The sequence below is a fragment of the Heptranchias perlo genome, chromosome 6 (assembly GCF_035084215.1).
Source record: "Heptranchias perlo isolate sHepPer1 chromosome 6, sHepPer1.hap1, whole genome shotgun sequence".
Taxonomy (NCBI): domain Eukaryota; kingdom Metazoa; phylum Chordata; class Chondrichthyes; order Hexanchiformes; family Hexanchidae; genus Heptranchias; species Heptranchias perlo.
In genome coordinates, this window is record NC_090330.1 from 25,799,206 (window position 1) to 25,814,579 (window position 15,374).

The following is a 15,374-nucleotide window of genomic DNA, read 5'->3' on the forward strand; positions in this document are numbered from 1 at the left end:
ATTCCATCACCTAAGTCATGAATAAATACAGTGAATAGTCGAGGCCCCAACACAGATCCCTGTGGGACAACACTAGTCACATCCTGCCAATTTGAGAACCCGCCCATTATCCCTACTATCTTGTCTCCTGCCGCTCAGCCAATTTCATAACCAGGTCAATAATTTCCCTCAATTCCATGAGCTTCAACGTTATAGCTAACAGTCTCTTCTGAGGGACTTTATCAAATGCCTTCTGGAAGTACATATAAACAACATCCATAGAAATTCCCCTGTCCAATACTTTAGTTGTCTCTTGAAAAAATTCAATCAGGTTTGTTGGCATGACCTACCCGTTACAAATCCATGCTGGCTCTCTCTGAACACCTTGAAAATTTTCAGCTGATCAGTCACTCTATCCTTAATTATAGAGTCTAGTAATTTCCAGATGTTAAGCTAACTGGTCTATAGTTCCCTGGTTTCCCTCTCACCTTTCTTAAATAGCAGAATGATGTGCCATTTTCCAATCTAAAGGAACAGTTCCTGAATAGAGAGAACTGTGAAAGATTATAGTTAGGGCATCTGCAATGTTCTCACCTACTTCCTTTAAAACCCTGGGATGGAAACCATCTGGTCTTGTGTATTTGCCACACGTTAGTACCATTATTTTCTTCATTACTGTTAATTTGCTTACGTTAATCATGGTGAGTCTCTGTTCTTGATTCAAAATTAGTTTCCTTGGGGCGTCCGATATGCCAGCCTCTTCCTCTACTACAGTGATGCAAAGTAATTATTTAACGTGTCCACCATTTCCTTATTTGCATTTACAATATCACCATTATCAGTTTTTAAGGGACCCACATTGCTCTTGACCACCCTCTTTTTCCCAATTGTAAAACTTGTGTTGATTTTGATATCCCTTGCAAGTTTCTTTTCATACTCCCTTTTTGTAGCTCTTATTATCTATTCTGTCACCTTTTGCTGTTCTTTGTATCTCACCTAGTTGCCAGGATCTGTGCTATTGTTTGGATTTTTGTATGCTTTTTCTTTTAGTTTTATGTTGTCCCTTACCTCTTTTGTCCTCAATGGCTGTTTTTTTTTTGGCAAGTAGAGCTCTTGTCCCTTAGGGGTATAAATTGGTTCTGTACCACGTTAAATTATTTTTTGAACACCTCCCATTGATTTTGTGTCGTTTTACTTCTCCCTTTCAAACACAACGTTGAACTTGATCATATTATGATCGCTATTAGATAAATGTTCACGCACCATTAGGCTGTTAACTAAATCTGGCTCATTACTCATTATTAAATCTAATATAGCCTGCCCCCTTGTTGGTTCTAGGACATATTGTTGCAGAAAGCTGTCCTGAACACACAAGAAATTCAACCCTAGTTCGTGTAATCTATCCCAATCTATATGAAAGTTAAAATCCCCCATTAATACCACTCTGCCGTTGCTACATGCTTGTCTAATCTCTGTAATTTTACATTCTGCCACTTGACAGCTGCAACCAGGGGGCCTATACACCACTCCCACTAGTCTTAAATCCGTTTCTATTTCATAATTCTACCCATAAAGTCTCCACTGCCTGCTTACCTCTCATTATATCCTCTATCATTGAAGTAATTTTGTCCTTAATCACTAAAGCTACTCCTCCCCCTCTACCAGTTTCCCTATCCTTCCTGCCGTGGTGATGGTGTGGTTCTTATGCAGAATTAGATGGAAATTACAACATGGAAATGAGTCATTTGTCCCAACAAGCAATAGTCCTAATCCCATGTGCCAGCCCTGTTCTTGTATCCCTTTTCCTTCAACCACCTATAAAGCAATTAAAAGTTGACATGGTTCCTGCTTCAGTCACTAACTCTGGTAGTGCATTCCACAGCCTTGCAACTCGGTGGGATTCTCCTGCTCTCTGTTCTCAATCTCATCCATTTAATCTTGTATGTATGTCCACTTGTTCTGGACCTCAATCACTGAAAACAGTCTGTTTCTATTTGCGTTATAATATTAAACACCTCGATCAAATCACTCCTTAGTCTCTGTTCCAACAAAAATAGCCTCTTTCTTCACGCCTTTCTCCGTATTTGTATTTCCTCATACCAGGCTGCATCCTAGTGAATATGTGCTGTACTATCTCTATTGCCTCAACATCCTTTCTGTAGTAGAACCACACAGTGATCACTTTGTTCCACAGCTAAAAGGACACTGTGCTAGCCACCTGTGTCACTCAGTTCATGAAGAAAGCAGAATTATGAAATAGCAATACGTTCTGACATGAAGTATATACAAGTAAAAGAAAATAGTTTATTGAAAGCTGGTACATTGTGCATTTACAAAATTTCTAGATGTGCTAATTGTGAGCAGCAACAATGCATGGATCAAGTTTATACACAAATATTCACTCCTAAACAATGTATGTATATCCTAAATGCAGTGAAAAAAGCAATTACCTCAATTATCAGTAACATTTTCTTCTGCAGTTTCTTATGACACAAAAGCTGCTTGTTATATAAATCATCCTCATCTGTACTTCAACTTTATCATCATTGTTTTGGGTTGTGACAGTCTTCTTTTCAGACTGACAAGTGTCTTCACTTGCACTTACTTACCTTACTAGTTTCATCTTTACGCCTTCTTTTGGACTTTGATACAACAGGAGGACTTTTATCTGGCGAAGCACTGACTGTTTCAAGTTCACCGTCAAGATCATTTTTAACATTCTGTTGTAATGAGGCAGTGTCATTAGAACTGCCGAATTGTGCCTTTTCAATCTGTCCCCCACTATTTTCACTGCTCCCATTTGCCCAACCGTCACAAAGCGCCTGTGTATTTATCATTGCAAGCTCCTCATCTGCAACCCAGTTGTCTTCAACAATTTTGGAAACTTTGCTCCCAAGTTCACTATCAAGATAACTAGCATTTTGAGGCAATAAGGCAAGATCTGTAGTATTGACAATTTGTGCCTTTTCAACCTTCCCTCTGGCCTTTTCACTGCTTCCATTAGCCCACCCTTTTAAAAGTGCCTGTGTGTTTATCATTGCAAGTTCCTCATCTGTAACCCAGTTGTCTTCAGCTATTTTGGAAATTTGTGCCCCAAGTTCAATGTCTAGATCATTTTTAACATTTTTAGGTAATAAGGTAAGGTCCTTAGGACTGATGATTTGCACCTTTGTAACCTTTCTCTCATTTTCGCTGTGCCCATTTGCCCAACCTTCACGAAGTGCCTGAGTGTTTATCATTGCAAGTTCCTCATCTGTAACCCAATTATCTTCAACTATTTTGGAAATTTCAGTCCTCTTCAAAGATGATGCCTGGGCAAGTTTATTACTTCCAGTTTGAATTGCTTCTTCATAGCTTTGTGGTGTGATACATCTCCTGGGTGGTCTAAAACCTTTCTGGACAGATGGTGAAACAGAATTGCAAAGGGGAGACAACGGAGCAGGGGAAGGAATTCGAGACAAAAAATTAAGTCCTTTTTTCTTCAAATTTGTGAGGGAATCAACAGATGTCACTTTTGTACTACACAATGCAGATCTGGATCCAGATTCTACAGCTGGTGAAAGTGTCTGCATCTTACTTTCAGCACTAGATGGAGTAAGCTGTTAAAGGGTATGAAATGAAAAAAAATACATTAGGACATTAGAAATTAACGAATCCATGAAATGCTGTCCTGTTAATTTTTTTTAAAAGAACTGATCCAGTAGAATCTGTTAGATCATTAAAAATCTTTCAGCTCCAGTCTTACAACCCTCTGAGAACTCTGCATTCCTCCAACTCTGGCTTCTTGTGCATCCCCCCCAACTTCCTTCACCCCCCCCGTTGGCGGCCATGCCATCAGCTGTCTAGGCCCTAACTCTGGAATTCCCACCCAAAACCTCTCCCCCTCTTAACCTTACCTGTCTTCCTTTAAGACACTCCTTGAAATATACCTCTTCACCAAGCTTTTAGTCACCTGTCCTAATATCTCATTTGGCTTGTTGTCAATTTTTATCTGATTACGCTCCTGTGACGCACCTTTGGACGTTTTACTATGTTAAAGGTGCTATATAAATGCAAATTGTTGTTGCTGTTTAACTATACAGGACCATATAATAGGATTTCTGACATGCCATACAGTTGAGCTTAAAGACTCTGAAGAGTGGACCAAACCAGCAGCTTTCCTGAGATTATCTAAAGTCAGTTTTTGTTTAACACTCAACATTAAGCCAGCTGTTTTTTTTGGACAAGGGGAGAGCCAAATTCGCAACTATTAGATTTGGTAGCTTTTGGATTTAGAGTTGGAATTTGTTGCCGAAATCATTGAAATTTTATTTTAATTCTCCAAATCACAAAATCTTTAAGATCTTTTGTTTGTGACAATGGATAATCTATTCAAATAGTCAAAAGGTACCCTAGAATTAATTTATTTTGCATCTAATACTTATTGAAAATGTTGATTATAGAAGTGATTTTTTTTAATTTATAAAAAAAGTTCACCTGTCTACAAGTGTTTTGGGGGAAAAGCTAGCAAATAAAAACAAATTCTTTATTAAAGTAAAATCTACTTATGAAAAAGGAATATTTTAATAGAATGCATTTATACATACCACAGTGCTATTAACTGGAACAAAGCTGGACGTTCTGTTGGCAGGGGTAAGTGAGTCAGCACCAAAATCTCTGGACAACCGCGGAGTATTTACTGTTTCAAGCACAGTCATCACCTTTTCTTCAGTGTCCTTGATAAAACTCTGTAGATTCTAATGCAAGACAATAAGAATGCACATATGTAAACTGAAAAACCTCATGGTATCGGATTTTTGAAGGTGATAGTACAGATGCAAATTGTACAGATATTCAGTGACAAATCAGACAAACATAGTAGAACAAATTATTTTAATTTGGTCGTATTTATGCAGCTCATAAATTGATAGTATTGATCCTATTATAACAATAGCAACTTGTATGAAATTCCGTTTGAGACAATCTTTTTAATGACGTGTGTGCAAAAATAATTTATTGTTTTACTTAAGTTTATTTGACCAAAATAAAGTTACATCAGTTTTTCAACATTAAATGGTGGTAACAATGCCATGGAAATCCAGTCTCCCTCAGCCAGCCACTTAAAGAACTTTTCAGCTCACTGATGCTAAAATAAATCCCCTACTGTAATAAAGCTTTATTAGAAAGAACTTGCATTTATATAGCACTTTTCACATCCTCAAAACAGGCCAACAAGTTTATAACCAAAACTGTTGTAGTTTAGACAAAAGTGGTAGCCAATTTGTGTATGCAAGGTCCCACAAACAGCAAATAAATGAATGATCAGATCCTCTGTTTCTGTTGGTGTTGGTTGAGGGAGGAATCTTGGTCAGGAACTATGAGAGCAAAACAGAAACTGCATCCTGATGCAAGTGTCAAAGCAGTACGATAATGGGCCTGAATTTGCTGTAGCCAGTCAATGAATGGCACCTGCCGGTAGTTAGACTTGCCTCCTTAATTTCCATGAGACGTTGCACTAGAAGCTGCTGGAAATGTGAGATGGAAATGGTGCAGCGCCCTCTACGCAAGAAACTGTGTATTCTTATCCAATCAGATTGGAGGATTATTAAATGAACTGCACAGACTGAACAAGGAAGTGTAAATTAGAATAGTGAATTCAATGTCAAAGTCAAATCAGGTACAGAAAGAGAAATAGAGAGGGAAAGAAAGATTGGATTGAGAGAGAGAAAAAACAGAAAAAGTTAAAAAAAACTAATGTAAATTTAAAAAAAATCTCCAACAACAATTAAAATCTGAAGGAATGAGACTCCACCCTTGTAATAGTTAATTTTCAGTGCCAGTGAGATTGTTTTGCAGTAATTAACACTTATTATGCCAATAAAAAGAGTACTTACACTGAAATGGACAAGCCCTAACTTTTTGTGGCAAGTTTAGTTTGTACCTACCATGCAAGTACAGGAACTTCACGCCGTTCAATGCATTTGAATGGTGAGTCAGACAGTGAGATGCCGTTTTCACAAAGCTAGCAGCGCTTCTCGGACAACAACTTCTAGATTTTCTCGTTTAACTGCGCTTCTGCCCTCGCCTGAAGTTGGTGTGCGATTTTTTAGCCTCACCGTTATTTTGACAGCAAATTCTGGGCCAATATTACACAAATATTCGTATTTAGTAATAAAAATCAGTGACACAGGATCTACTGAGACTCAAAATCAAATGAGAACTACCATATGAACCATCAAAGAATTAAGCTTAAAAAAAAATCTGAAAGACAATTCCCTGCTCTTCTAATAGTGCCATAGAATCTTTTACATCCACCTAAGCAGGCAGGCTTGGTTTAATGTCTCACCCAAAAGACAGTGGGGGTGAAATTGGTCAACACCAGTAGCACAAAATGGCCTGATAGCGAATTGGAATCTTTTCAATGGAAAAGAAAATTGTGCGCAGTATAGAACGGGCTGCCGATTTGCTATCAGTATGCTTTTGTATGAAAGTACATCAATTTTCTCCACGTGAAATAGTTCTAGTGTGGTCAGGGTGAAGTACTACCATTGATGGGTTTTAACAATTTTTGTTAATGCTACAAATACGTCAGGTATTTTGTACTGATGAATATTTCAGTTTAAACCAGTTTGAAACAATGCGTAGGCTCACTATAGGAAAGATCTTATTCTATTGCCTGATTGCTATAACAAATATAGTTATTTTCAAATACTCTACCTCCACAGAATTTTTTAGTTGAGTGTACTTTGCCCGTAGATGTCCTTCCTTTGGATTTGCAGAAAAGCTGGAAAGATCCCCAGTGAACAGTATAGGAATACCCATGTAGCTTTCCGATGTCCACTGTAAGTTACTTGCAACAACTAAGGCACCTGGTTTGACAATATCTTCCAAAGCCAGCTGACTAAAGCCTGCCCAAACTTTCACAGCTACCAGATCCTGATTTTCATCAGCCAGGTACACAGTTGGAGGTGCACCTGCAATATGGCATAAAACAGACAATTAGCACTGCAGTGTTCCTTTAATTCACTTCCTGGATCCACACATTTGGTAACTTTTATGTTCAAAGTGAAAAAGCACCATCAGTCAAGTACAATGAAGAATAAATCTCATGACCTTACATTAACTTGACCACAACAGCAACTCCCTTTCACCATTGTGACATTTCCATTTATCACACTGAACATCCTATTGGCCTAAAGATTACAAATCCAATTGATGCCAAATTACAAGTTGTTTTTGAGATGTAGACACTCAGAATTGACTGACCAAACTAATTGCACTGTTTCAACCATTACAGGATTTTTTTTTCTCATGTTTCTGCTGGATCTAAAACCAAGTCTCAAAAGTGAAACAACTGCATTCTATCACACATTATCCAGTCCCTTAAAAGAAATGTTTTAAATGACTATCTACTTACATGGTCACCTTCAAATTTGAATCATGAGGTCTTTATTGAGTAATTGTTCTTGAAACAGAGTGGTTATAGTTACAAACAAACTTGCATTTATTTTGCACCTATCACATTCCGAAGTGCTTCACAGACAATGAAGTGCATTTGAAGTGTAGTCACTGTTGTAATGAAGGAAAACATGGCAGCCAAATTGTGCACAGCAAGGCCCCACATGCATGAATAATGATAAGACATAAATGACAAGATAATATGTTTTTTTGTGGTGTTGGTTGAGGGATAAACGTTGGCCAGGATACCAGATGGACTCCCATTCTTTGAGTAGAATCTTCTACATCCAGCTGAGAGGGCAGAAAGGGGCTCGGTTTAATGGCTCATCAGCAACTCCTCAGTACTGCACTGAAGTGTCAGCTTAGAACAGCTCTTTCAAAGAGCCAGCACAGGCACGATGGGCTGAATGGCCTCCTGAACTGTAAGATTCTATGATTATGTGGGTCATATCCGAAATGGGGCTTGACGCCATGACCTTCTGTGTCAGAGCCACGAGTGCTACCACTATATCCAGGTGTCAACCTCGGTTCAAATAATCTACTCCACTTAAATGAAAGCAGTTTAAAGTCAGATTTCAAATATGTTTATGGCTTATTATCAGGAACGTTCATTTCTATAGTCTTCTGCTGTAATTTGTACAAACCACAATTTTCATATTACAAACACCCACAGAAGTGAGACCTATGTTAGGAATTCAATTCATGTTAGTCACAAATGGGAAATTCACACAGTAGTGGTAGTACAATGATCTGAAGAGATTACTATTGGTTAGGTACATGATTTAACTAACAAAGCAATCATGTTACAGTATCCAAGGACAGTGACACAAATGGTCAGCTCACAGTATAGTACATCGGCAAAATGTTTTTAACGCTGGACTATCTTGAGAAATGAGCATGAAACTGAAAAGAAAATCTGACCAATAAAATACAAGCAACATTCAGCAATATAAAATAATTTAGTTAGCTTGTTATGTAATCATGACACAAGAGTTTTCTATAAATTTGTTACATTAGGAAATGGCTATAGGGAAAATCTCTTCACACAATTAAGTTTGAATTATATTCCAATTAAAGTTAAATTCATTTAACAAAAAAATCCCAGTCCCAAATAATTGCAGACAAGAGCCAGAGTTTATATTTAAAAACCCACCCTGGGTAAATTACCAAACTGCAAAGCAATTGAACTAGCCCTTTATGTAGGCTTGCAATGCAGAGCACAGCAACTACTTTTTAAAATTTAGGAGAAAACTTTTGTCATATTCTAATTATACTAGAAAATTATTGCCAGGGAATCAGCACATTGTACACCAGCATGGGTTTCCCAATTCAATCCTATTTGATATTTTTCAAAACTCTTCACCATGAAAGTTCTCCATTTGCATTTATCCAGAAAGGGCCAAACAGCAGAGACAAATTCCAACGAGGTTGGTTAAAATGATGTAGGTTGTGAAACACAGATAAAAGAATACCCGTTTCAATTTTCCTCAAGATAATTTTGAATTTGCAGTTTTTTGCTGATTGTGAATGAGTTATGTTTAGGGCACTTTGGCGCATACAGCAGTCCCATATCTAATATTAGAGCAACACCAACAAAACGTTTTCATCAGATCACTGCAGGAAAAGCCATATTGCTAATTCAAGATTTACACACTAAAAGTTAACCTGGAACATAGGTTTACTAAGAATTTTTACAAGAATGCAGGATTTTTATTCTGTAAACCACAACATAATGGCGCACATGATTTTTTTCTCGACTCTCGTTTTCCAAGTCTGAAACAAAAACTTAGCTATAATTCTCATTCTGATGGAAGTTTTGGAAACTACAGAAACAACTTTAATTTTTATTTAGCCAAGTAACCAACCATGAAGGCCGGTTGGCTGTCAGGAGCCTAAGTGGCTATGTAAAGTTCATGATAGGGCATGTACATCCCCTGTGAAATGAATAACCTTAATGAGCCAAACAGCCTTTTCCAGTTCCATATTTCTAACCTGGTAAAATAATTCCCATATGTGATACCTGGTTTTTCCAAAATGTGGACCACATATCCTGCTAGATCCACCTCTTTGCAGACAGGTCTAAAGAATGTATCAAGGAGCGTGCCATAGGTCACCGCCTGCCTGGGTTGGTAGAGTTGTTCCAACACTTTTGGAGATGGCTAAAAGGAGGAACAAAATGCATTGTAAGATGATAAGATATTCACAGATAAGGAAGGCCCATGTCCCAGCTCCATTCTGCCATCCAGAATGGCCATAAAGTCCCCTGTTGCAGCATCCAATTGGCTCTTAAATGAATCCAGGGTTTTAGCCTCCTCTGCTCTATCCGGGAGTCCATTTCGTGTATTGATCACTCTGTGTGAAGAACTTCCTGATATCATCCTAAATTTGTCTTTAACTAGTTTGAACCTGTGGCCCATTGTCCTACTCTTGCAGCTTTATTCAAAAGTAATTTTCTAGATTTACCACTTCCATAAAAATTATTACTATATATACACCTTTATAACAGTGTTGTCCCAAAAGGTTAGCTACTAGTCACATGTGGCTAATTGGGAATTCAGATGTGGGTAATTGCATTTCTGATTAGTAAATACAAAAAAGAGCAATAGACGTAATCATTGGGCATGCGATTTCAATATATATTCACATGGCGTGTGCATGTGAACATTAACCATTTTGTGCGATTTTTGGTAAAATGGTAAGACGAAATGCAGAGCGTGCGAGTATTTTTTGATCATTGAGTGCTTTTCTTCCTTGGTTACTGAATGGTGATAGAGGTTTGTTAAGTAAGTAAACACGTAATGTTCATGTACCTGCATTGTGTGAGTGTACATAATTCATTTTCTACAAAAATTAGTGTATATGGTTAAAATGGTGTAGTAGCCACACCTGTGGCTAGTCAGAAATTTCTATTGGACAATACTGCTCTACAAGATCGCCTCTCAGATGCCTCCTTTCAAGGCTGAAAAGCCCAGATTTCTCCAGCCTTTCCTCATAACTCTGATCTCCAACACTAGGTATTAGCCTTGTACCTGAGACACAAGGAAGACATTCATTTATTGGAGGTAGTGCAGTGACCAGAATTGAATACGTTTTCAAGATGTGGTCTGACAAGAGCACAATACAGTTTGATCACGATATTAAGAGGACCGACTATTTATTACAATCAAAACAGGAACTTCTCAACATTTAGCAGAATTGGGTTTGCCAATACAGTGAAACCTGTACAAACGGACAACCCCAAAATACGGACATCTGAAAAAAAAGGACACTTATTGACAGTCCCAAATAACTTGCATTGTAAGCTGCACCTTGAAACCACGGACACTAGCAAATTACGAACCTTCAATGCACCAAGTCCATTTACAACTTAAAACATGGGACACAGGTCAGCACGAGGCAGCAGCGGGTGAAACAATCAGCTTTTGTGGAATGGGAAGCTCTTTACCCAGCATCCATAGTGGCAGAGAAACCGATCTATCTCTGGGATTGAATGCTTGCACGACTCTATCTTAGGAATAGAGTGGTTCCTCTGCTGCTATGGATGCTGGGTAAAGAAATCCCCATTTGACAAAAGCCAGGCACTGCACTGGGCAAAACCACAACACTCCACCAGTATGTCAAGTACTGATGAGCTGCTAACAGCCCCCTACCCACGTCCCAGAACTTCAAACATCAGCAGCTACAGCACACGGAGGGAGGGGGTCCCGGAAAAGGATCTGCAGGACAATAATTCCCCCCCAATTTGTCTGGGATCTCCCGACATTCTGGCTCTACAGCAGCCATTTCGCTGGCTGCCAACATAGCAGATCCCAGGATCATGGCATCCCTCTCTCAATGGAAAACGGCCCTGGGATGGCAATAAATTGGGAAATCCAATGAACAGAAAATGAACTGAAATCACAACCCACTGGCAGGGCACCAGAATTAGGCACGATCCCAGGTGAGGGTGAAAAACACTGCAGGAGATACAGCCAATCATGGGATATTTAGCTCATTTAGTTTGCTGTTCATACAATGACCATTTTGAAAATAAAGATACACGCAAAAGAAAAGGACACCTGCTGCAAGTCCCTTAGGTCTCCCTAATTTATAGGTTTCACTGTAGCTACCTTATTTTGCTGTGCATCAAACCTTCATGTTTGTAGTCCACTGATATATGTTGGTATTTTATCAGTCCACATTTTGCCAGCTGAAAATCTATTCTATTATTTAATGAACTGGCTAAGGGATTTGCTAATTTTAACAAAATGTCTAATGTATGAAACATGAAAGCTCCTAATTACTGTGGCAACCAATATTTCAGGAGGCTTATCATTATTAACATAGTGTTTCTGTTATTGTTCAATTTACATGAGATGGTCTTCATACAATGTCCTCACTGAGAAACTTTAAAACAAACTAAATTGAAAATCTATAAGTATTTGAATTACCTGCAGCTGCTGGTATCTAGTTTTCTTTGTAGCAGTCAACTGCAGATCAACATGACTTAGCCGACTCTTGCATGATGATGTGGACAAATAGTAGATCCAATATCTTCCACCCTCCTTTAGTAGGGAATGTAGTTCAGCAACTGGACGCCAGATGTTTAACATATAGACTATTTTGGAGGAAATATAAGCTTAATAGAGGGTTTCTATATAATGTCCCACAGAAATGAAAATATTATATTTGTAAAGACATTAGGACAAGTTACATGAGCCAATACCTTGCAATAAAAGATCAACAGCATTATATTTCTATAGCACCAGGAATAGTAGCAAGTGACATCACAATGCAGTGTGCAGTAAAGAAGTTAAAACACATTGAGGGTAATTTTAACCCCCAATAACAGCTGGGTTGGAGGGGGTGGGAGGTTAAAATAACAGATTTTTGGCGCAGGACTGCATCCCGGCTCCAACGTGTTCACATCCAGGTTTGACCGAGGCGCACTTGGATGCGCGTGCACAGCAGACATCCGGAAGTCCGGCCCCCAATTAAAGACGGTGGGCTGATACTTAAAGGTGCAATAAACTTCACTGAAATAGTTGAGGTACTTAATTTTTTTGTGTATTGCAAAAGTTAAATACTTACCTGTTCGGCTTTTCCATCACTTCCGATTTATATCAAGTGAAAGCAGGTGGGAAGGGCTGGACCCATGAGGTGAGTGCCTTTATTGCACTGCTTGTGGGCCCGGAGGAACAGGAGTGCTTCTACCAGGCCCAACAAGCTCATCTGGCGCGACATGACCCGGCAATCGGGGGGTGGGTGGGGATTCCCCCTCCTGATGCTGACAGGACCCCACTAGATCCCAATGCTGGCCGACAACCCTCCCCCCAATCCCGATGCTGGCTGGATCAGTGATATCATCCACGTCCCCCCACCCCGCCCTCCGATTTGTTCCAGGACCTTTGATCTCCCTCTCTCTCCCACCCCTCTCTGTGATTCGTGGCTCCTTTCCCTTCCAACAGGCAGCCAGCCTATCAATCTGGCTGCCTGGTGCACGGGAAACCCGGAAGCACAAATACCGTCGCACATTGCGATGCACTCATTTGGCTTCCGGGTTCCCCACACAAATATCGAGGAATGGGCTGGGTTCCCGGTTCCAAGTTAAAATCATGTCCATTATGCATGGAAATATTCCATAGGTGACTAAGATAGAGTGCATTAACTTGAAGCTGCCCAACAAAAATGACAATTTCAAAGACTTGATGGATTTGGAGCCCCACATTTTTATAGGTCTTGAAAGCAGCCATTGGGCCTGTTAGAAGAAAAATGTAGAGCTGGATTCCTTCACTTTTAGCAATGGAAATCAACGGTTTCTGGGTGGCTAGGAAGAAAAATGAATTGGGAGGAGCAACATATAAAATTTGTAGATCTCCATTTATGCCATTTCCTCAGCACCACTTAATTTAACATATCACTGAAAACTGCAGAATTTAAGTCATGAAGTTCTTCCTCACTGATGGGTTATACCATAAAGCAAGATCAATTGTTTTATCATTTTCATCCTTATTCATACCAAGAATAAGCCTATGTCACTTCATTTCCCATACTATCTATCTTTCGGCCTCTGAATGAGATTGCTACTTAGTGCAAAATTAGAGACAGTTTTGTGCTTATAGGCTCATGCCTGCTAGGAATTGGATCGAGGTTGCCTAAACTCATTTCACGTAGGATGAAAATTTTCATGTCTATCAGTCTGAGATGGATTGGAACACAGGTTCCAGTGGTGGAAGGCCAATGCCTAACCCACTGCACCACTCAGTTTCAAGAACATGGTTCCAGAAACATTAGCTTAGATTTTCCGCACAGGCAAAAAAGCCAATTGGAAAAATGGTGGTGAAGGATTCTCAACCAACACAAGAACTGTCTGACCTGCTGGAGTTTCTGAGATGAACAGAATTAGCAATGGAACTCACCATTGTGGAGTTGGAAACTTATGTGCTGCTGCAGAATTTAAAAGTCTACAGCTGTTTAAAGGGAGATTCCAACAAACTCAAACTTCTAGCAGTTCTGAAATCTAAGATGGTGGAAGAACTTCTATGTGAAGTTAGACAAAGGAGTCCTTATTGGGAACCCTGTGATGGTATCCAGCAAGGAAAGTGGTACAGAAACAATGACAGGTGGTGGCCAGGGCAGTCAGTTTCAACTTCATTACCCCACACACTGCAATGAACTGCTGCAAAAAATGTAACAACTTTACATGGTTTCCCAAGAGCAGCCAGCCACACCTTCTAAGAATGCACTGAACTAACCATGTTTGCAAATTATAATCATCTCACCTCATTGAAATGCTTCAATAGCAACCGTAAATGCCCAAGAGAAATTGTGGTGTCCTTGACACTATAAGCTTTTCTCTGTATTCCTTCATTCACATTCTTCCTTACCTGCTTTCACTTACTAAAAGCCTCACATGATGTCACTGCTTATTTCATGCACCCGTTGTCACCTCCATTATGGTATACAGGCTAATACCTGCATTTGAATGCATCTTATGTAGGTCACTCTCAATTTTTGCATCCCTTGTAAAAGGAGAAGACAGCCCATAACACCGGAGATTGGCCACAAGTGGCAGACTCCTGAATCTTCTCCCCATCACCCCTCTCAAGAGACAAGCGTTGGAGGTTCCGGGAAGGGAGGCATTGGAGAAAGTTGGAGTTGGGGAAGTTGGAGGTCAGGCTACCTACTACAGATTGATCAGAGCATTGTATGTTTCTTTTTTCATGTGTGGTGCGATGCTATGACATTATCTATCGGCAAACCAGACTATAAAACAATCATATTATTCTTCTCCTGTGTGTCCTCTAAGTGACATGTTAATTCAGCTCCCCAGCAACCCATTCTAATCTCTCCCTCTTCTTCCACTAGATGTGCCTCATAAACTGCAAGAAACAAAAGGAACAAGAAGCAGGCCCATCAACCTCCAAACCTGCCAGCACATGAGAACATGTCGTTAATCACTCTTTCTCAGAGGCATCCACTCTGGGGACATTGAGAACAAGGCACAGAGGATTGCATAGGGCGGTGTGTGTGTGTGTGTGTGTGTGTGTGTGTGTGTGTGTGCGCGCGCACACACACAGTCGGAGCTGAGGTGGAAGATGAATGAGGAGGAAGCTATTGCTGACTGGAAGGTCAGATGTTGTCCCTTGGTTGAAGAACCTCAGGACCCAGATCTCAGGAGTCCTACTTTTAAAGAAGGATCCTTGCAGAGCACCAAACGTATGTGCAACAGATGACAAGTCAACTGCAGAAGTCAACTACTTGCATCTGGGACATCACGACAGTTGACTTCACAGCACCGCTGTCTACCATGGAGAATGTAGCAGCTCCAGGCCAATCTGTTGGAGATGCTCACAACGACTGAGACCCTAAGGACAGCGTTAGCTTGGATGCTCAGATTGATGCCAGAGGCCTTGGTGCCAGAGTGGAGAGGGCTGTATCTCGTAGTTTTGATAGGCTTGGCAAACAGTTATGGACAA

At 39.8% G+C, this 15,374-nt stretch overlaps 1 protein-coding gene across 1 annotated transcript in view; it reads right to left on the reverse strand.

Annotated features, from left to right (window-relative positions):
• Positions 1-2,263: 2,263 nt before the first annotated feature.
• brca2 (BRCA2 DNA repair associated) overlaps positions 2,264-15,374 on the reverse strand; it is a 117,507-nt gene continuing 104,396 nt past the window's right edge. Inside the window, 7 exon segments of the mRNA XM_067985964.1 lie at positions 2,264-2,506; positions 2,509-2,584; positions 2,586-3,578; positions 4,566-4,715; positions 6,676-6,932; positions 9,437-9,575; positions 11,847-12,013. Of these exon segments, the coding sequence (XP_067842065.1) occupies positions 2,364-2,506; positions 2,509-2,584; positions 2,586-3,578; positions 4,566-4,715; positions 6,676-6,932; positions 9,437-9,575; positions 11,847-12,013 (1,925 nt within the window). The 3' untranslated portion in view covers positions 2,264-2,363.